Source organism: Elephas maximus, chromosome 16, assembly GCF_024166365.1.
Source record: "Elephas maximus indicus isolate mEleMax1 chromosome 16, mEleMax1 primary haplotype, whole genome shotgun sequence".
Lineage (NCBI taxonomy): Eukaryota > Metazoa > Chordata > Mammalia > Proboscidea > Elephantidae > Elephas > Elephas maximus.
In genome coordinates, this window is record NC_064834.1 from 21,945,652 (window position 1) to 21,969,755 (window position 24,104).

Sequence of the window (24,104 nt, forward strand, 5' to 3'; positions counted from 1 at the left end):
CTATGAGTCGGAATCGACTTGACGGCACTGGGTTTGGGGTTTTTTTGGAAGGTTTGAAGAAGAACTGCAGAGTCAGAGCACCAAATCCTGGTTTCTATTGCAAAAAAAGTTGACATAATTTTATTTCAGAATCAGAAAAAAAGTTTGGTTAATCAAGATTGTATTTACTCTATCACACATCTTAAAGATGAAATAAGTGTTATGCATTTGCATGTCTTAGGAACTATGATTTGTTTATAATTTTTGCTTTGCCTTGAGTTCATTTACTGAGATTCAGATTTTAAGATTTAAAAATGTTTTATTAGGAAACAGCCTTAATCTAAGTATCTTTAAATAGTTTGGGGGCTATAAGGATGACTGAGCATTGTTTGTTATTCCAAGAAAAAAAAATGCTGCTGGGGAATTGATATAGAATAAATGTTTTCAAACCACCATCCCAACAAAATACTGTGGCAAATATGACACCCCCATTATTCTTAATACCAATATAAAAATACCAGTATTCTTAATACCAATATATAAATACCAATATACATTGTAAAAAATGAGAGCATACTTTCCAAAAGCAGAGTTAGTTGGGTAGTCAATTTTTCTTAATTTTAAACATTGTACCAATAGTAGTATAATTTCACCAAGTATTTAATATCTGAAAATAATCACTCATTGGAAATGTAATATTATTGAGAGGCAGTGTGTGTAACGTATAGAAGCCCCAGGTGTTTGAGCCAGACCACCTTGGTTCAAATTCCAGCTCTGCCTTTTACTAGCTGTGTGGCCTTGAGCAAGGTATCAAACTTTTCAGCACCTTCATTTCCTCATCTATGAGATGGAAATAATACTAGCACTCACATCATGGAATTGCTTTGAATTAATTTATGTAAACTGCCTAGAACAATGCCAGCACATAGGAAGCACATAATAGATATTAACAATTTTTATAGGCTGTTATTATACTTGAAATTAATCTCCATAATTTGCCTCTCCAGTGTTGCCTTTATACAGGAACAACATTCACCAGGGGTGTTTAGGTTCAAGTAACATTGAGACTCACAAGAATATCATAGTCTACACTTGGTACCAGAAGACAGAAAATACGTTGTTCTAAGCAGTATCAGGCTTTTATCTCAGCAGGAGTCCCAGCGGCAGCAAGTGGCATGCAATTCACACAGACTTTCAGGAGCTATGCTTTCCCCATGTTATAGCCCAGGTGCAAGGCCCACCTAGGCTTAGAAGCCTAATGCAAGCATGTATCTGGGATACATTTCAATTGGCCATGGAGTATAATACTTTTAATATGCTACTGGATTGGCTTTACTAGTATGTTGCTCAAGATTTTTGCACCTATGTTCATAAAGGATATTGGTCTGTAGGTTTTTTTCTTTCTTTTTTTTTTTTCTTGTGGTGTCTTTGTTTAGAAACCCTGGTGGCGTAGTGGTTAAGTGCTATGGCTGTTAAGCAAGAGGTTTGCAGTTCGAATCCACCAGGTGCTCCTTGGAGACTCTACGGTGCAGTTCTCCTCTGTCCCATAGGGTCACTATGAGTTGGAATCGACTCGACGGCAGTGGGTTTGGGTTTTTTGGGGTTTGCCTTTGTTTAGTTTTGTTATCAGGGCAATACTGGCCAGATAGAAAGAGTTAGGACATGTCCCTTGCTTTTCCATTTTTTGGAAGAGCTTGAGAAGGGTTGGTGTTAATTTTTTCTTAAATGTTTGGTAGAATTCACCAGTGAACCTCTCAGGACCTAGACTTTTCTTTGCTGAAAGGGTTTTGATTTCTGATTCAATCTCTTGTTACAGGTCTGTTCAAACATTATATTTGTTCTTGAGTCAGTTTTGATAATTTGTGTGTTGCTATTCTCATTTCATTCATACATCATTTTCCTGGTTTCTTTAGTCCTTTGTCTATGGCCTCTCTTAGCTCTTAGAATGTGTTTATGACAATTTATTTAAAGAATTTGTCTAGTAGGTCTAATGTCTGGGCTTCCTCAGGGATGGTTTCTATTTATTTTTTTCCTTTGAATGGCTCATATTTTCCTGATTATTTTTTTGTTTGTTTGTTTTTAACACCTTCTGATTTTTTGTTCAAAGCTAAACATTGTGGATATTATAAAGAGGTAACTCTGCAGATCAAATTTTCTTCTTTCCTTTGCTGTTGTTGATTTTTGATGGCTTCAATTACCCATTTGTTTAGAACGTTTCAAAACTTTGTCAAGTCTTTATTCCTTGTCGTGTGTGATCACTAAACTCTCTGTTCTGAAGCCAAAAAAAAAAAAAAAATAGTACTCTCCCAGGCTTGACATCGTGGCTCTCAGATGGGGTGCTCCTTCAACACTAAACCAGGCCATCTATGACTTTGTATGAGTTTTCACCTCCTACTTAAAGTGAGCCTACATATCCACCAGAACTGGAAGCCCAAGGCCCTCTCTGGTCTTTTTGAGCACACACTGAGTACTGGCAGGTGTGTTGCCAGTGTATGTGATGCCCCTTCCGAGCCCTTATTCCCCCAGTAACCTTCTTCCTTGGCCTGCTCCTTTCTGGGCTTTTGGGTTCTGCATGCTGCTTGTCCCATTTTCTGTTCCTTGCCCCTGGTAGACATGGAGTATGTACGTCTTTAAATCTTTTAACAGATGCTACTTGCTGGAAAGCATTTCCAGAGTGAAGGAAGGGGAAGGGCAAAACAAAGTTAACCTTTGACTAGTTCCTCAGAAAACCACCAGACAGGTCAAAATGCACAACCACAGTATTTTAAGAATAAGTCTCTATTAACCTCCTGGCACCAGCAAACCACATCAGGTACACAGGAGCATTGTTTTCACAGCTGCCACCAAGGCTTTCACTCTAAGGAATGGGACATTGTAATCAAGTGTGTGAAAATGCCACAACTCTCTTCCCCCTGAATTTCAGCTGCATTTTCTTCTTTATGTAGTCCTCTGGTTGCTGCAAATTTCAGATAAGTTTCCAGAGTTCCAAAAAAGTTGAGAATTTATGGTTGTTTGAGTGGAGAGACCATTTAAGTGCTCTACAGTTTTCTGTGATATCACTGTTCAGTTTGACATTTGATCAAAAACTGTTCATGTAGGTCAGAGAGGATTGTTAACTGACACTAGGGAAAAGAGCTCCCTTTATGATAAACATTCAGTATTTACACTAATACTTGGATAATGTGATTTGTAATGCTAAGATAATTTTTGAATCTAAGTTTCATATTCTGAATTGTTTGTCCTTCCAGTCTCATGGACTAAATAAACATTCTTGTCTTGTACAGGAAAATTTGTGGAAAAATTCAGAAAATTTTCCAACTATTCAATTTGGTTGGCCACAGAGACTTGTTAACTTTCTTTGTGTTTACCTTGAAATTTACCCTTATCTCCCTAGGTTTGAACCAGTCTATTATTACTTGGTATCACTTTGCCTCCCTCTCCATTAGAAAGTTCTATACCTGTACTGTTTATTCCCTCTCTTATTGTTCTGACATTGTTGTCATTTACAGATTAACCTCTCTGGTTCCCTGTTACAACTGTTTTGGTTTGGGATAGTCCTTGAGAGTTCATATGCTAGGTTGGCATCTGGCTGGTACAATCTTGCGTTCTAGATTCAGGCTGTGGTCTGATGTTGTTTGTTCTCAGACCGAAGGACTCCCTTTAATAATTCTTGTAAGTTTGGTTTGGTTTTTACATATTCCCTTAATTTCTTTTTATCTGGAAACGTCCTAATTTCAACATCATATTTGAACAAGAGTTTTATAGGATATATTATTCTTGGTTGGCAATTTTTTTCTTTTAAGGTTTTATATATGGTATCCCATTGCCCTCTTGCCTGCATGGCTTCTGCCGAATAATCAGAGTTTAGTCTTATTGTTTCCCATCTGTATGTAACTTTTTTTCTTGAGCTGCTCTCAGGATTCTGTCTTTGTCTTTGGTTTTAGGGAGTGTGATTATGATATGCCTTGGTGATTTTCTTTTGGAGTCTATCCTCTATGGGGTTCATTGAGCTTCTTAGATGGTCAGCTTTTCATCTTTCATGATATTAGGGAAGTTTTCTGTCAGCACTTCTTCCATGATCCTGTCTGTGTTTTCCATTTTCTCCCCCTGTTCTGGAACTCTGATCACTCACAGATTTTTGCTTTTGATTGTATCGCACATAATTCTCAGTGTTTCATTTTTCTTTGCTTTTTTTTTTTTTCCTCAAAGTTGTATCCAAGTGTTTGTCTTCAATTTTGCTGATCCTGTCTTCCATTGTTTCAAACCTGCTCCTCAATCCTTCAATGACATTGTCCATTTCTGAAATATTGTTGTTTATCTTTTGGATTTCTAATGGTTATTTTCGTATGATTTCTAGTCGTGAGTATATTATGGCATTTTCTTCCTGTATCATTTTCCTGAATTCTTCAATTTTTTTGTCTGTATATTCCATGAATTTGTCTGTGTTTTCCATAAGCTTCTCTACTTTTTACTCACTTTTGTCTGCTTTTTGCTTCAACTCTTGGTTAGCTCTGAATATTAGATATATGAATTCCCTGTCAAGTAGTTCTAGTGCCTTTTCTTTTACCAGAAAGTCATCTGGTGTTTTATTGTGGATGCCTACTGGAACTGTCCTGACTTTTTTTTTTTTTTTAATATTTTGATATTGCTGCTCTCTTTGGGAAATTCAGTAGTTATTTTCTTTATTTATTGATTGTAGATTTGTTTGTTGCATCCTGCTTTTTTTTTTTATTTGGTTATGTCTGAGCAGGTAGGCTGTGCCTTCTTTGTTGTTTGCTCATCTGTGGGCACTGTACTTTTCACCTCCTTGTCCAGTGGGCAGGACCAGTCACTCAGCTACATTGCAGCAGGGCAGGTGCAGCTGAAGGGGAGGGACTGGGATGTGTTATTTGTGACATGTACTAGGGTCATCAGGATAGGCCAAGAATGAGTGCAGGGGAGATTCCAGTAGGCTGTGCCTGTGTTGCTCAGGAGTGTGATATTCAGTGCACAGTGCAGGTAGGTAGGAAGAGGGGGGTTGTGATGTGTGGAGCTAAGATGAATATGGGAAAGAAGAGAAAAGTAGAGAGAAACAGGAGCCAAAGACAAACAAACAAAAAGAAACCCCCCAAAAATGAAATAAAATAAAATGAATGCTCATGGAGCTTACCATTAGATTGGAGAGATGAGAAACTGAGAAATGGAGAAGAACAAAAAGAAAATAAATAAATAATTAGAAAAAAAGAAAAACAAATCCCCCAGGGATTCCACAGGTGTGGCTACAAAACTGGGAAAGTGGCTCCCAGGCTGCTCAGCACAGCCTACCTATAAGGAGCTCCAAAGCCAGGAAAAGAAAATCAAAGAAACAAACAAAACAAAAAGAAAGGAAATGCCACCAGGGATCCCACTGATGCAGCTATGGAGACCGGGGAAGCGGTTCCCAAGCCAGGCAGTACAGCCTAGCTAAAAGGGGCTCCCAAGCCTCAAAAATAAAAAGAAAACAAAATGAAAAACAAAAAGTCCCTGGGGATCCTGCCAGCGTGGTGGCTGCAGTCTGGGGAAGCAGTATCCCAGCTGAGCGGCATTTCACAGCCTTTCAAAAAGCAGAGCTGGCACACGGAGCCAGGTATTTGAGAAAAAGGTGGGGGAGTGGTGACAGGCAGGAAAGAGACCAAAAGAAGTGGAAAAAAGCAACACCAGCAACAAACAAATGGCACTGATGGAGCTGGCCAGAGTGGGAGGGGTGAATCCAAGTGGCGTGGGCGCTGCTCTTCCCAAATGGTTGAGGAACTGCAGCCAGCTAGGAAGCTGCAGAGGCTGAGCAGGGGAAAGAAGGATGAGGGGTGGGAAAGCATATATTGCTGGTTACCAGTTGCTCTGTTTCCTGCTGGGAGCTCCATGAAGCTGCTTTCCTGTACTTCCTGTCTGCTGATTTCTGACAGGAGTCTAAGATGGCAAATCTATGCTGCATTAGCTGATGGGGGACCTCTGCACATATCTCTTCTCACTCTGTCAATTTCTTGTTCCATTCAGTGTTTGACTGAGTTTTTTATCTCTTCATTTGACATTTATGATTCCAGGATTGGTGTTTGTTTCTGTTTACTTAGTTTTTTGGGTGTTCACTGTGGAGGGACAGCGTAGTGCTTCTGTTTATAATGCCATGTTGGCTCCTCCCCCGTTTAGAATTCTTAAATCAAAGAGTTTGTCAAGGGCCAGCATAAGAGATGAAAATGTGCAGAAAGGGCTTTTCTGATTCAGTAAGGGAAGAAAAAGTCAGTTTCTCTCTTTTGAGGCATGGATTGAAGTTAATCATCCTTCCTCAGAAGTTACTTACTTGAAAAAAATAAAAAGGAGATGAAAAATATAACTTACACATGAAAAGGTTATAGAGTCAAAAGGAAGAGAAGAGAATTCAGGATGGGAAGACCAAAGCCCCTGGTAAAAATCCCACATGGCAGCAGGTCCCTAGGACGTGTTTCTATGGAAGATTTTATGGTGGCATAGAGCCCTCAGAGTAAACCCAATATTGTTGGTATGTTTGAGGGAAAACATTTCTCAAGATACTCAATATTATTCATATTATTTCACCTTATTTCCACATAGCATCATTTTGAAAATCTTCTTCCTATGGTGGTTGTTTTAGTCATCTTTTGCTGCTATAACAGAAATACCACAAGTTGATGGCTTCAACAAACAAGTTTATTCTCTCATAGTCTAGTAAGTTAGAAGTCAAAATTCATGGCATCAGCTCCAGGAGAAGGCTTTCTCTCTCTGTTGGCTGTGGAGGAAGGTCCTTGTTATCAATCTTCCCCTGAACTAGGAGCTTCTCGGTGGAGGGACCCCTCGTCAAAGGACACGCTATACTCCTAGAAGTGCTTCTTTCTTGGTGGTATGAGATCCCCATGTCTCTCTGCTCACTTCTCTCTTTTATATCTCAAAAAAGATTGACTTAAGACACAACCTAATCTTGTAGATTGAGTCCTGCCTCATTAACATAACTGCCTCTAATCCTGCCTCATTAACATTACCTGTTGCTGTTGAGTGGACTCTGACTCCTAGCAGCCCTATAGGACAGAGTAGAACTGCCCCACAGAGTTTCTAAGGAGCAGCTGGATTTATAACACATAGGATAATCACATCAGATGACAAAATGGTAGACAATCACACAATACTAGGAATCATGGCCTAGCCAAGTTGACATACATTTTGGGGGACACAATTCAATCCATGACAGTGGTATCAGTAATCACCTTCAGATTGACTGGACCCCAGATTTTATTTTACCTTATTTATTTATTTATATTGTTTTGTATATATATATATTTTTATATATATATATATGTGTATACCAAACCCAATGACTATATATATATATATACACCAAAACCCATAGCTGTCAAGTCAATGCCGACTCATAGCGACCCTGTAGGACAGAGTAGAACTGCCCCATAGATTTTCCAAGGAGCGCTGGTGGATTTGAACTGCCGACCTTTTAGTTAGCAGCTGTAGCTCTTAACCACTATGCCGTCCAACATTTCCTACATATACATATATAGATATGTATAGTTGTAATTTCAATACATATACACACATACATATATACAACATTTACCAATTCTACATTTTTTACATGAATAAGATGTTTTTAATAAAAATTGCTAATCACTGAAGAACAGGTTTTAGCTTGTTATGTGTCTGTAGAAGAACATGATAACAAAGTGTGTTACTCTATTCAAAGTCTAATGTTTTCTTTAAAGTTGTGTACAGGTTCAGAAACTCCAGGTGTCTTCTAAAATATACGAGTGCTTCATGAAATCCTGTTTAATGTTTGCAAAGCTTTTGTCATTCCTGCCACATGCATAGATTTCACATTTCTGGTTTCAATAAGTTCAAAGACCTAAAGATGTGTATGTAGTTGCCAAGTACTACTGTCTTTCAAATTACGTATTTTTTTGGTGTTACCTTTTCAAGGTTTTCAGGCTTGGCATATAATGGAGCTAATTAAATTTACTTCCTAGGAAGAAGCCAGCTAGACCACTGCCCCAGGCATGTAACCTCAGCTTACTATTTTCCTTAGCTCATTTATTCTAAAATCCAGCTGCTGATGGGTTTTTTTAACTACAGAGCCAGTGTTTCAGTCTCAACCCTGACAGCACACATCACAGAGAGGTGACGGTAGAGACACATCTTTCTGTGTGAGTTGGCTGTGGATGACAATCTGCCAGTTGAAAATAATGGAAGAGGCACTGATTGTATAAAAATGAATCAGCTTGGTTTAGCTTTAAGGTATGTTGCAAGATTCTAGAAATACCATTCTATTTTTTCTGACATTGTTGTGAGCAACCCAGAAAATAAAATTAAAAACAGAATCTTGCAGAAAAAGGTTTCTTTTCATAATTCATTAATGTAGCTTCATTATTAAGCAGTTTTATCGACATTTATAGGAAATAAAGGAATTCATATTTAATAACAGCCCATTTGGGGCATTTTATTATGTATGTATTTGTATAATTTTACCTTTAGTAAACATTTTTTCCTATGGAGTAATGGAGGAAATGAGCATCAAGTAATTAAATAATTTGCCCAAATTACCAAACAGCAGACGTGGAATTTAGACTCAATTTCATTTAACTGTTAATTCTTGGCTATTTCTGCTTTGACATACTCTATGATAGTGTTGTGTTTAAAGAGAGACCCCTTTAGTTAGAATTGTTTGGGTAATATTCATGAAAGAGAGTAATATATGTGTGTCTGCATATACATATCTATGGTATTTATCTTAGACTAGAGATTCCTTGGGAAGAACTTTTAATTGTTGTTCTTATAAAATTATTTATATGTAATATGGCTTTTATTGAGAATAGTAATGTCACTTATAGAAAGGATTCAATGTTACCCCTGGAAATGAAGAGGGACATTACAAAGAAAGCAGTGACTATCTCAACCTTAGAGTCAAGTGTGGATTAGAATCCTAAAGAATTTATAGAAATCTGCTTTACTGAAAACCAACATAAAGTATTAATCTCTCTAAGACATCATGTTAGAATATAAAATATGGGTCTATTTATGTGTCATGTAAATTGAAAAATGATAAAAATTAAATGGATAAGGATGTTACATATTCATGGAATGGAAGGCTTAATATACTTAAGATGTCAATACTAACCAAAGCAAACTATGAGTTCAATGCAGTCCCAAAGAAAATTTCAATTGCCTTTTTTGTGGAAATGGAAAAGCCAGTCCTGAAATTTATATGAAAGGGCAATAGACCCCAAATAGCTAAAGCAACCTTGAAGAAGAATAAAGTAGGAGGACTCACACTTCCTGATTTCAAAACGTAAAGCAGCAGTTAATTAAAACAGCTTGGTACTTGTGTAGTAATAGACATGTAGACCAGTGTAATAGAGTTGAGAGTCCAGAAATAAACCCATACATCTACGGTCAGCTGATATTCGACAAGGGTGCTAAGTCCATCCAATGGAGAAGGAAGAGTCTTTTCAATAAATGATGCTGGGAAAATTGCATTTCCACATACAGAAGAATAAATCAGGATTCAAACCTCACACCATACACAAAAATGAATTCAAAGTAGATCAAGGACCTGACTGTGAAAGCTAGAACCATAAAATTCTTAGAAGAAAATGTAGGGGTGAAGCTGTGGAACCTAGTTTTAGCATTGGGCTATCAGATATAACAACAAAAGCAGAAGCAGCAAAAGACAAAATAGGTAAATAGGACCTCATAAAAATAAACTACTTTTGTTCATCTAAGGATTTTATCAAAAAAGTGAAAAGAAGACTTATAGATTGGGAGAAAATTTTTGTGACAATATATCCGATATATAAAAAAAATTCTTCTACAACTTAACAATGAAAAAGACAAAAAAAAAAATAAAAATCAATAAACAATGGAGGGTGGATGAACCCCTGAAACTCTTACCCTGAGATAACCTTAAAACAAAAATATCTCCTAAAGACTTCTTAAAACCAAACTTCTTAAAACCAAACAATAGTTTAGCTTAAATAATAAAAATGTCTGCCTTGAGACTGTGTTCTTTTAAGAACTGTCTGCCTTTTTATATATGCTCAAATTGATTAGATAGGAAGCTTAGGGGACAGTGAGTTTATGTTAATGAGGGAGGACCAACTTAGAAAAGGAAGGTGAAATGGTCGCACAACTCGAAAAATGTAATCAATGTCACTCAATTTTACATGTAGAAACTGTTAAAAAAAAAAAAAAGAATGTTGACCAATTGTGATACATGTAACTAATGTCACTGAACAATTTGTGTAAAAATTGTCAAATGGGAACCTAACTTGCTGTGTAAACTTTCACCACAAACTCAATAAAATATTATTATTAAGAAAACAAAATGGGCAAAGAACTTGAACAGATATTTCATAGAAATGAAAATAAGCACATGAAAAAAACGTTCAAAGTCATTAGCCATTAGGGAGATGTACAGTCACGCACCTCATGACATCTGTTCGGGCAATTTCTGACCACATAAACATTCATGGTCCCATAAGGTTATAATAGAGTTCAGAAATCCTGATCAGAGAATGGGATGTGGCAGACCTAACCGGATGTAGTGAATGCAACAGCTTCCCGCAGGCAACACGTGTATATCATGTCTCTTGTATACAGAATGATTGCGCTGCCAGGTGTATAATGGTACGGTACATATATAACCTATAATACATATGTCTTGATAGTCATAATAAACCCCTATTTTACTGGTTTATCTATGTATGTACTGTGTTGTACTTCCTCTCCTTATTTTAATGTGAACTTTCCCTACTTACAAATAAAAAGTTCATAACCCAGGGGCTTCCTTTAATTTGGTGTTCACACAACATCCAAATCATGTAACATTCTTTTTCGCAAAATGTATCATGGACATTAAGTGATGCATGACTGTAAATCAAAACCACAATGAGGTACCATCTCACCTCCATTAGAATGGCAGTGATCAAAACAAAACTGAAAACAATAGGTTGGTAAAGTTGTGGAGAAATAGAAACCCTTATCCTTTGCTGGTGGGAGTGTAAAATGTTATGGCAACTGTGGAAAACAGTTTGATAGTTCCTCAAAAAGTTGAACATGGAACTGCCCTATGACCCAGCTATTCCACTCTTGGGTATATGCCCAAGAGACTTGAAAGCAGCAACACAGACACATATACACCAATGTTCATTGCAACTCTATTCACAATAGCCAAAAGGTGGAGCCAACTGAAATGTCCATCAACAGATGAATGGATAAAAAAAAAATGTGGTATATACACACGATGGAATACTGAAAAAACAACCTGTTGCCATGGAGTCAATTCTGCCTCATAGCATCCCTATAGGACAGAGTAGAACTGCCCCGTAGGATTTCCAAGGAGTGGGTGGTGGATTTGAACTGCTGACCGTTAGGTTAGCAAGCAGTCTCTTAACCACTGCACCATCAGGGCCTCTAATGGAATACTACTCAGCCATGAAGAGAAATGAAGCTCTGATGCATGACACAACATGAACAAACCTTGAAAGCATCGTACTGAGTGAAATAGTTTCAAATGGACAAATACTGTATAATCTCACGTATATGAAATAAGCAAACATAGAGGAACCAAAAATGATTAGTGTTTACCAGGGGTGAAAGGGAGTTTTCTTTTTTTGCTTATGAGGCAGTGAGTTTATGTTAGTGGCGGCAGAATAATTTGGAAAAGGTTAGCAAGAATAGTTTCACAACCTGAAGAATGTAATTAATGTCACTGAGTTATACATACAGAAGTTGTTGAATTGGTTTATGTCTTGTACATATTTTCACCACAAAAAAGATGAATAAATTGATGTAGATAACCATGCATAAATATATGCACTGGTGATTAACGCATTCCTTACCAAGGCAAAATCAAAGTGCTACATTCCAGCTTCAGTAACAGTCTTGAATAATAGCTCTTTTTTTTTTTTTCTGCAGTTGGACAGTGTCACCTCCCTGATTCAAGCAGCCAAAAATTTAATGAATGCTGTAGTGCAAACAGTGAAAATGTCTTACATTGCCTCAACCAAGATCATTCGAATTCAGAGTCCTGCTGGGCCCCGGCACCCAGTTGTGATGTGGAGGATGAAGGCTCCTGCAAAAAAGCCCTTGATTAAAAGAGAGAAGCCAGAGGAAACCTGTGCAGCGGTCAGAAGAGGCTCAGCCAAGAAAAAAATCCATCCGGTTCAAGTCATGAGTGAATTTAGAGGAAGACAGTTCTACTGAAACCACTATTGTTCTCTAGTGCCTGTATTACAAAGTCCTGGCTAACTGCACTGCTTTATTTTACACTTGATTAATTCTTTAGGTTCACTAAGGTTTGGAATTTAACCTACAAATAACATAAAATTTTGGAGGCTGAACCAATGAAAGAAACTTACATTTGGGACCATGTCATTTCATCTCTGTGTGGCAAGCACCTAATAAACTCGTTGCTGTCGAGTCAATTCTGGCTCATAGCAAATAGGAAATCAATATATGCTGGTTGAATGAATGAAAACTTCTGGTGTCATTCAGCCTTTCCTGTCACAGGGAGTATCTTACAGTCATTACCAAATGAACACAGGAGGCTTAACTAAGTCCTGTTCTCCTGTAATGGTTCAAGTACGCCCACCCTTTTTATCTTGAATTAAAACACACACATGAGCTCTTGACTTGGTCTTCACTGGAAACAAAATAATTTGTAAAATATTTGGCAATTTAATGCCCATTTACATGACCTAACCTGGCCACATTGTGTGATTCCCACTATAAGAAAAAAAAAAAAAACCTTCAATAGATATCTGTATGCATTGTCAACTAATTAAGCCAGCATCCATCAGAAACTAACCAAGCTTGGGTAATCAAGCTACTTGCTGAGTTTCAAAGTTCAGCCTCGGTTACTAAGAAAGTGCTTTATTAATGTTACAAAGGTTACAATGAGCTTGGATGCCACAAAGGTGCCTTTTAGTGTTCCATTTTGTTCAGCAGTTCTGCACTTTGAGTGCTGAGTTCAAAATGGCCCATCAGAATACGTATATGGAAGAAGAGTTATCACCCAGTTGGAAAGTGGGGATATGTAACCATGTTCCAGAGTGAGTTACGATAACAGACGTGTAAGGTGTTCTGCGTGACTAAAAATCCATTTGTATCAGCTTGCAATTGTAATTAAAAGGTAAAGGCCAGTTTGAAAACCTTTTGGCATTGAGTAAAATATAACTGTGTGAATTGTGCCATTGAACTATGAAGTAGAGTTAATGGCAATGAAGCTGGAGTGATTTTTAATAACATTCTTTTAAATGAAAGTCATTGGGGTCATTTTATAACTCCAATCACTGTGCTCATCCCTAGTTGAGTTCATAATTGACTTCATAATAGTCTCAGAGTATATAGTGCATTGTCCATTGCTTTTCTCTCTCTTGGACAAAATATCTTTTTTGCATTGGGTTATCCATAGGTCTTTGGAGGAGTTAAACTTCAGTTTTACTTTTTTGCAGACATAGCACCCCATTCACAGGATTTTTAAAATGCATCCCATGTTCTACTTCATTATATTGACAGCACTATAATTGTAGCTTCTCATTTGTACAAAATTGCCTCTAATGAGTTGCCTCAATATCGTGTCATCTTAAGTTGATGAGGTAACATTCATACATACAACACCAGTTGATGTAAGGTGGGCCAGTTTGGGTAAAATGATGTGTGAAACAGAAAAATACATAAAAGTTGAGAGAATACTGTGTATGATATCTTGAACAAAATGGTAGGAACATAGTGGAATAGAATATAAAAAGAAGGATGTATTTAATAGGTCATTACTAATTATGGGGAACTTGTTAATTTGTTTTATTGTAATGAATTATTTCATTCTTCCAAATGCTGGGTGCATAAAATTCCTGGAGGGTGAAGGCAGTATGCTCCTCCCTGTCGTATACTATGGACTATCTGACAATATTCTGGAGAGATTCCACTCCCCCAAAGAGAATGAGGGGTGGAAGGGAATTAGAGAATCCAGACAATTCTGTTTTCTGGAATTATCTAGAAATTAAGGCAAAATAGGAAGATTATTTTTTTGAAATCCCACCATTATTTTCTTCTCTAAGTCTAGACATTGCAAGAGTGTCATCTATAATGTCATTTTTACAGGTTGTTTTCATTAGGTGCCATCGAGTTTTTTCTGACTGATAGCAACCCTATGTACCACAGAATGAAACAGTGCCCAGTCCTGCACCTTGCTCACAATCATTGTTATGCTTGAGCCCATTGTTGCAGCCACTGTATCAGTGCATCTCATTGAGGGTCTTCCTCTTTTCCTCTGACTCTGTACTTTACCAAGCATGATGTCCTTCTCCAGGAACTGATCGCTCCTGACCAAATGTCCAAATTATATAAGATACAATCTTGCCATCCTTACTTCTAAGGAGCATTCTGTTGTATTTCTTCCAAGACAGATTTATTCATTCTTTTGGTAGTTCATGGTATATTCAATATTCTTGACCACAATTCAAAGGCATCAATTCTTCTCTCTTCCTTATTCCCTGTCCAGATCTCCCATGCATATGATATGATTGAAAATACCATGGCTTGGGTCAGGAGCACCTTAGTCTTCAAGGTGACATCTTTGCTCTTCAACACTTTAAAGAGGTCCTCTGCATCAGATTTTCCCAATGCAGTGTGTCTTTTGATTTCTTGACTGCTGCTTCCATGGGCATTGATTGTGGATCCAAGTAAAATGAAATCCTTTACAACTTCAATCTTTTCTCCATTATCATGATGTAGCTTTTTGGTCCAGTTGTGAAGATTTTTGTTTTATGTTGAGATGTAATCCATACTGAAGGCTGTGGTCTTTGATCTTCATCACTAAGTGCTTCAAGTCCTCTTCACCTTCAGCAAGCAAGGTTGTGTCATCGGCATAACGTGGGTTGTTAATGAGTCTTCCTCCAATCCTGATCCCCTTTTGTCAGGTAGAAGACTGGATTTATAATTTAGTTAAGAAAAGAAATTAAAAAAGACAAACACCAAACTACTGGTGATAGCTTGGCTCCTAAAACCACGTGCTTAAGAATCAAGAGTCTCATTTAGAAAATGTCATGTCCATTTGACCTTCCGTCACAGGCTGAAAATTCGAATGTAGCACTGGATGCCAAAAGGATAGAAATAACTTGAAATTATACAATTACCAAATAACCTCCATCTCTTCAAAAAAAATGACTCTACCCGAAATGTGAACAGGACTTTTCTCCAGCGTAGGTAGACTTCGAGCTTATTTCAAAGCAAGCAACTACAGTGAAAGAAAACTTAATCAATTTTTATTAAGCGAATGTCCCAAGAGTGAGGTCTGCTGTAGCACTCAAAGGTGCAATAAACACAAGATATAAAGTACTGAGAAAGACATCTGTCTACCTGAGTGAATTCCTACAGCAGGCAGCATTATCCAACATTCAACTGGATTAAATTTTCTGGTTTTATAAATGCTTATATATATGGAAAAAATTGGCAGCAAGGAAATGAATAAATATGTGTATTATAAAAAAAATTTTTTTTTAAATGAATGTAATCAATAAGCATGACTCTTATGGACATATGTGTATTTAAGCCCTTCTTCTGCAAGGGGATTTTAGAAGTTTCTCAGTGGGAATGATAGTTGGCATTCCAGGTATGTGCCTTCTGAAATCACTTCCCAGAGATGGGTGCTTTCTATGATATTGGCTTGATCTTGCTGGTCAGAACTCAACTTTCTGTTATAGTGAAATCTGTTTTTGTTAATTTACCTAGTCCAAAAATCCTTGGGAAGGAGAAGAGGGTTTATATAAATTAAAAGGGGTGTTCCTTTCCTGATTAGCCATCAACATCATTGTCAAACATTAGACTGAAATCATAACGATAACTTGGAAAATATCCATAAAACCATAATCTACTAAAGATTCTTCTACCTAGAAAAGGTGGGAGGTTTTTGTCAAACACGCAAGTTGAGAAATATAAGTATCTTGCTTTTATTTACCAAAAGTAGAAATTGTTGGGTTAAAATATTTGTTTCTTCCTAATGGAATTTCTGGATACAGATTGATCAATGTGTCAGGGAGAAAAATCAAGGACTAAATTTGTAGGCTAATTTATGAATTGTTTCCCATTTGTCTATCTTAAGACATGAATGCAAATTATGAATGTATTAGAAAATACAATATATTCCTCACATCCATAAGGGTACCTTCCAGCCTTTGCAAAGCTCTTAACTTGGCAGTATCAATATAACATATAAATTCCCCATAGAATTACTTCTGTACAAACAGTGAGTAAGGGACCCCAAGGCTACACAGAGAGGCCCATTCTTGTCATCTGGCACTCTTGACACACTTGCCAACCTTTAAGTGGGTCAGTTTTCAAGTTGTATGCAGAAAGTTAAAATTGTGACCGCACAAGAGGTCAATTTAGGCCTTGAAAAACTCAATACAGAGTGTTCCTCAAACTCAGTAATGAACGGCTGAAAAGACTAGTGTTTGACAGTGAAGAAAGTCTCTTCAGTGGCTTCTTACGCTTTCACTTTCAGGGTGGTCGTCTCATCTGTTCCACTCTTGGGCTCAGCATCCGCTGCTCACAGTTTTCTATTAGAGTGAGGCAGTCAGGCCAGCCTATCGAAGCCTATTACCCCAAGTAATGCCCTTTCCTCTTATTCCATACACCAAAAATAATATTTCTTTCCCATCCCCTGTTCCTTTAAGCGTCTATCCGTTACATGAAAATTAACTTATAAATGCTATGGGATTTTAGTTAAAATTCTGAATTCTGTTCAGCAACATCATTTCTTGGTTCTTTTCCCCAAATCATTCTGATCCTTTTTGGTGTCAAATGTACATTTCCATGCTGGAGGTTATGTTTCTTATGACTACAGATTTCTGTACGGGTGTGGAATGAGCAGAATGAGATCTGAGGCCTGTTCTGGTGACACTGCCCATTCTCTGGTAAACTCACTGCAGAATCACCAGCCTGTTTCAACACGGTTGTAAGTAATTCTGTAGTTCAGCAAAGCAGGCACCAGACTCTGAAGCTGAATGAAATCTGTCCTTTCTTTTGTCAGCCTATCTTTTGCCAAGATGGCTTGGCCTGCCTGCTACATATTTAGGAATTGGTAGCCATTTTTTTCTGTTCAGAAGGTCAGAAATATGTCTATTTAATTTGATCAGAAAATTTAGGGGCTTCCAGTTTAAAAGATTATAACTTGGATATTATTTTAGTAGTTCTTTTAAAGTAAACTAGGCAAATGATTACAATCTGAAATGTTACTGTTTTCATATATACATCATTTGTTAGGTGGAAAGCCCTATAGCATTTCTTTCTTCAGGACTCTCTTCCCATAGCATTATTATATTTTTTGTATTAGTATTGTTATTATATTTTCAGTATTAGTATTATGCATGTCACTGTCAAATAAACAAGCCAGATCTAACCAAGTAAAGTGCCTACATATAAAGTAGTTTAAGAGTTTTCATTTTGGCCCTTTGGGTCTAATTAGGAAAGGCAATGCAGTTATTAAACCAGGTGTATGCAGCTGAAGCTGTCCTACTCAAGGCTATTAACGCTATGTTAGACACCTAAAAAAGAGAGAGAAAAGGAAAAGAATAGCAGTTTTAAATCCAATCCTTTGCTATTTTTAACCAACTCATATGAACAGGACACACGTTTCTATTAAAGCGAAAGAAGAAATCATTTACATTAGCCATTTTGCTTATTATACTACCCCCGACCCCCAAACCGAGATAGATAGGATTCATTCCTGAACATTTCAAAAGAAAATAGTACTATTTGAGAGAACCATTTTCAAAGGGAGCCCAGCCTTCCCAGAATCCCACCTGGAGACAATGGGTGGTCTGAGGGCAATCCGTTGTCCACAGCCTGGCATGAAGATGCTTCCTGGCAGCATCGTGGCATCCAGTAGTCCACATTGGTTTGTGGGAATGAAACACAAGGGTTCCCTTTCAAGATGAGCAAGTTGGAGAAAAAAGGAGCAAATACAGAGAAGTTCAAAAGGGGCAGGGGTAAGTAAGTGCTAAAGGTTAGAGAATAAAAGGGGTAGTTACAGAAACAGATAACCTTTATAGCCAGAAGGAGGAAGAGCTCTTGGTTCTGGGGAGATTAGGCAGCCTCCTCCAGAGGAAGACTTTAAGGATAGGATACAAGCACTTATGTTTGGTGGTTGGAGTGAAATCATGCTGGAAGCAGGAAGATAAACTACACAATTTTTTGAGAAGATTTAGCGGCAAGTTGAGAAACAAATTAGCTACTTTTCAAACTCCTGATTTAATGTCTATGAATAAAATTCTAATATAAGAACCCATCAGATAATTATGCATTCATATCTAACAACCATTTATTGAGCAACTGTGATGTTCTAGGCATTGCTCTGGGTTCTTAGGATACACCAGGTAACAACGTAAATATTTTTTGCCTTTCTGGGAAGCTCTTTGTGCCAGCTCTGTGTCAAATGCTATTAATCCATTTAACCCTCTCAATTACCCAGTGGGTTAGGTATTATCAGCACCATCCCATAGATCAGGAAACCTAGGCATACTTTGGATAAGAATTTTGCTCCAAGTCTCATTGGTTTTAAAATTAGGTTTGTTACACTCCAGAGTCTGAACTTTAAACCGCCACACATCCAGACTGCCTGGGAAATGGGATTGAATCTGTCAGTTGAAAATGAGATCAATACACATTTCAAATGTTAGCTGGCTTCCAATTTAAGAGCAGAAAGAACAGAAAATTAAAAAAAAAAAAATATATATATATATATATAACTCACCCATATCCTACATCAGTCAAAACAGATAAAAGGCAGGTACACACGTAATTACTTACACATTCTCACTTCTGATAATTGCAGGTAGGATATCAAGTATATGGGAATGAATATTGTATCTAGGTGATCTGGAATAAGATTATAACTCTTGCCAAATTATTTTACTACCATAGAGGAGAAAGCGTCGATGGAAATGCCTGATTCCACTCAGTTTCAGCATTAGCTGGTGAAAACCACTTGCTGGGACCATTTCTTTCCTGTTTTACTGCTAATATGTTTCTGTATGTTTACAGGTATGGTCCCCAGGGAAGCAGGAGCCAAGGGTTATTAAAATAGGCCACATTTTTTCTGTATTCCAGACTGACCCAAGCTATAGAAAGTGTACATTTTCTTCTTTAAGTGGATCACAAATGTGCACAATATTTGCTGACTACAGGTAGTCTTCATTTTTTCCTTCACTTGGTCCTTCTTCGTAAAGACAGCTGAAGGCTAGATTCTCCTGCCCGTGTTGCTGGATAGGCAGCCACGTCTCAGGCCTTGAGGAGGTAAATGATTTGCTGAATTTTATTGCGTTAGAAGCATAGATGTTTCCTCAAACTGGAAATGTGTTTATCTGGAGGTTTTACTCTTGGTGTCATGGTGCCTGTTCTCAACTGTAAGAAAAGGAAGCACTCAGGACAGTTCTCATTTGAAAAGGCTCAGGTTTCTAATAATCACACTGAAAAATCTCTTCAATGTAGGGCATATACAAAAGCCACTTAAACAGTATTTGCTGAATAGTCTCCTATGTTTTCGTTTCTAAAGAAATATGTTCTAGTTCTAAAAATGTCTTTCCTTGGAATTTTTAAGAAGGATACTTATTTTTACATCTGGATATTTTGTCTTAAAGGTCTGTATCATCTCTTCAAACACTTTAAAGGCCTCTCTTAATAGTGAAACCAGTGGTTCAAAAGCCCATTCCTAATTTGCCTTTCTGTTGGATAGATAGGTAGATAGATAGCTACTGTCAAGCTGACTTTGATTCGTGGCAACCATATGTACAACAGAACTAAACGTTTTTCACATTTGCATCATCCTCACAATTGCCAGCATGTTTGAGTCCATCATTGAGGCTACTGTGCCAATCTATCTTACTGGGGGTGTCCCTCACTCTTGTAGGCCCTCTACTTCACCAAACATGATGTTCTCCTCTAGTAACTGATTCCTCCTGATGACATGTCCAAAGCAAGCAACTCAGACAATGCTCTGCTGTGACCCATATGATGCTCACTGGCTAATTTTCAGAAGTAGATCACCAATTCTTTCTTCCTAGTCTGTCTCTTAGTCTAGAAGCTCCACAGAAACCTTTCCACGATGGATAACACTGCTGATAGCTCCCATCATCATAGCAACAGTACAACAAACTGATAGATGGGTAGTAGTCTGTTTGAACAGCCTTCTGTTATGCAGTCCCAAGCCAAGTCTTGACGTGACATATCAGCTTTTTGTCCTTATAAATTATCTGAACCTCTCTGCGGTATCCACTGAGAGTCTAGCCTTGACTGAATGAGTTTCCTTGACTTAAGCTCGTATCACCAGATTTGGACTGGGGTGTTTGTTAACAAATCAAAGGGGTAAGTACGAGATGCGAGTTCATGTTCTCATTTGAACAGAACTTTCCTTCTTATTGAGACTTTAAACATAAAATTAATTTAAAAATACTGTAGAGACACTGGAAACTCTGGTGGTGTAGTGGTTAAGAGCTACAGCGTGCTATAGCCTCTAACTAAAAGGTCAGCAGTTTGAATCTGCCAGTCGCTCCTTGGAAACCCTATGGGGCAGTTCTACTCTGTCTGTAGGGTCACTATGAGTCGGAATCGACTTGACGGCAACAGTTTTTTTTTTTTTTTTTTTTGGTAGAGAGTGTTCTCTTGCTTGCAAAACTTATGCTATTATAACTCTCTTCTTACATATTACTATACAATGTCTCCTGGCAATGGAAATATGAGAACCTTAGCAACTGTCTTGTAGAGTTAGCTGTGCTTCTTATTGGTTTCAAAATTTTTCTTTTCGGTCCTTCCAAAGAAAATTTCCTTGGATCTAATGACAGCATAATGGTTTCTCCTCCATATCCATGACTAACAAGTCCCTGAAAACAGAAATAGACATATGTTATACCCAATTTAGTGCCTAATAGTTGGGGATTTAAAACGAAATTTGCTTGGGCAAGTTGGGTGATTAAATATGAATTAAAACTTCCAGTGAAAAATTTCCAGATGCCCCTGCTTTCCATTTTGATTACACTTTTAGTTCCTAGGTGACTTTGCAAAAATAAATCACTTACTTTATGTACTTTCACAAACAATAACTTTGACAGCTTAAATTTAGTAACATCTCTGAAGATAAGATGCACATTGTAATTCAGGATGAAGGCAGATTTAAACTAAGACAGTCTGGGATGAAATAAAAGTTAACAATTGATAATAGTCATGTTTATTGCAGCAATACCTTGAAACCTTAAGTTTAGTGACATTTGAGGTGTTTTAGACCATCTTGTTTGCACATCTCACCCCGCTGTGCAGAAAGCAGAGTAGGGCTGAGTAAAATGCCCATTATGATAATAGCCATTTCAAAGTGCTTTTATGGTTTAGCTATAGATAACCTTCAGCAAATACATATGTAGATCTTTCTGGTCCAAACTTATCCTCAAAATTATTTTCATCAATCAATAAAAATGAATTATCTGGGAATGGATTGGGTTCTTTAATATCCCCATGACATTGGTATAGAAGCCAAAATACCCTTTGTTTGAAATTCTGCATGCCTTTTATGAAAATCTTTTTTCACTGTGCTCTCAATTCATTTACTGCACACATGTAACTCTGGGTTTGTTTTGATGTTACGTAGTATTATTTGAAACAATATTTTCATTTCAACCCATATCACTCTGTAGTTCATTAAGAATTGTCTCAACTGATAATTAAACTACATATGTTAAAGCATTAAAAAATGAAAGGACTGATTACTCATTTGGTGTTTATATTTTGTGATATGTATATTGAGTGGGGAAAAATAGGAGGTTAATATGTGTTGCTGAGTAGTCTAACCATGTGTGTCTAGGTGTCACCTTCATTTCCACTCTCCTTCACTTGTACATGTTACAGTTCAGGGAGGGTGCTTTTACAAACTACTGTATGCCTGCAAGTAACATAGAACATATATGACAGAATTAAAGTCTTAGTTTAAGTGAGTGTTTTAGTTTTGCCCTATATGGGCTTTGGAGTGTCTGGGTAGAACTAACAATTAATGCACTCTAGTGCTTTTTTTTTAGTGCCAACTGAGGAAACCCTGGTGGCATAGGGGTTAAGAGCTACAGCTACTAACCAAAAGGTCAGCTGTTCGAATCCACCGGGCACTCCTTGGAAACTCTATGGGGCAGTTCTACTCTGTCCTATAGGGTCACTATGAGTCAGAATCGACTCGATGGCAATGGGCAATGGGTTAGTGCTAACCGAAAGTTTGGAGATTCAAGTCTACCCAGAGGCATCTTAGAAAAAAGACCTGGAAATCTACTTCCTAAAAATCAGCCATTGAAAACCCTGTGGAACACAGTTCTACTCTGATACGCACAGGGTTGCTGTGAGTCAGAATTGACATGATGGCAATTGGTTTGTTTGTTGTTTTGTTGTTGTTTTTTTTTAGTTTCAGTGTGGGCTTCTGACTTTAATAGTCATGATTTATGTAGTTCATGAATTGTTCTTCAGCTCAGGACTTCATGAACATGACTTTATATATATATATATAATATTATTTTTTTAAGAATGTATGAACATAACACTGTAAAACGTGCATGGGATGCTGTTTATATCCTTCATGGCTTCCTCATCCCTGGGCTGGTGATAGCCCTTTATTTCAGTGTGAGTCCCATGGGTTGGTCTCTAGATCCTCTTTCTAAGGTCACACACTGTTATTGTCTGCCCTGGAACATTGTTTTCTCCCTTCAGGGAGAAATAGCAGTAGCAGCCCTTACTGCTAAGTTTCAGTCTGTTTCCGTACTTTCTCCAAATGCAGTCTGTAAGTACAATCCTTATCACTTAATTCCTGTGGAAGACCATGCTTCTCCTCATTCAGTTCTGCCAGATTCCGGCTGCTTCTTTGTTAATGAAAATGCCAGCGTGGGGTGGCCTCTCTGTGTCAACCTCTCCAGAGCCCCAGAAGCCCATATTTGCTCTGGCAGCAGCATTCTCTCTGCCTTGATCAGTTCATCCTGCTTGCTCTGGGGGTGGAAGTAAAATTAAAAGCACTCTTGGCAAGAAGAGTCTGTTCCTGCCTGGAGGCTGAGCCAGTGACCTGACATTTCCTGGGCAACACCATTAAACATTCCATCCAGGAGCAGTAACTCAGAAATGTAACTTGCAGTCACTGCACGCTCAATATCCTATGGTTACAATGGAAAAGCTCCTGTCCTTTGTTGTGCCGTAACTCTGGCCTCTGAACCAGTCTGAATTCCCTGTTTCTAAAAAGGAGGGGAGGTTCCCTTGGGTATGGGGATAGAGAAGGGAGTTCTCATGAAGACAATCGAGAGTGTCAAAGCCAAGGTAGCTGGTAAAGAGAGGAGTTTGGGTTGAGTGGGTCATGCCCCAGTTTATACCAAACCTCCCTTTATCCCTGAGGGTCCTGTGGAGAGCCTGGAGGCATGGCTCTGCTGCTCTGAGCTCCAGGGAAAGGCACAGTCCCCTTCCTCCAGCAGCCTTACCTGCCTTCTCACTACCCTGCTGTCTATTGGTGGTAAGAACATGTTAGGTGTGCAGGTGAAGTCTGGCTGTTCCCCTTTCTGACAGCACAGAAGACAATTTTCTAGCAGTGCGTGGAGCACCACTCAGGCCAAACCCCAAAGTACAACAGTGGGTTGTCCTCCTGAATACAGACCTGAACACCTCACTTGGTAGTGAGCCCTCCGCAGGCATTGATTTGGAACAGGAGTGGGAAAAGAACTAGCAGAAGTATTTGTTTTGTTTTTTATTCTGCTTCAGAGGAAGCCCCTTTGACAGTTCTTGGGACCCTTGAAGGGTTCTAGAATGTCTCCATTTTTCTATTAATGCTCATAGCATCCCCTACCCATTGGGCTAATCCATTATGTGGCACTTACTGTGAGGCTTTGTGTTGTGAAAGCCAAATTTGGAAGACCCTAACATTGTACCAGGACCTGATGCCAGAGAATGTTTGAGCTCCTTAGTGCCATTATACTACAAAATCCTTGGAGAGGTATCACATCAGGTTCACCTTTGTATCTCTAACAAGTAGCATAGTGACTGGCACATAGGAGTTCAATTGCTATTTTTGGAAAAAAAAAATTAGCAAAACCATG

General features: G+C 38.0%; 1 protein-coding gene across 4 annotated transcripts in view; it reads left to right on the forward strand.

Annotated features, from left to right (window-relative positions):
- CTNNA3 (catenin alpha 3) overlaps positions 1-13,474 on the forward strand; it is a 1,852,175-nt gene extending 1,838,701 nt beyond the window's left edge. For all 4 annotated transcript variants that reach the window (XM_049856013.1, XM_049856014.1, XM_049856011.1 and 1 more), the window contains one exon: positions 11,923-13,474. In XM_049856013.1, coding sequence (XP_049711970.1) covers positions 11,923-12,210 — 288 coding nt within the window. In that variant the 3' untranslated portion in view covers positions 12,211-13,474. The remainder of the gene's footprint in view (positions 1-11,922) is intronic.
- Positions 13,475-24,104: the final 10,630 nt, after the last annotated feature.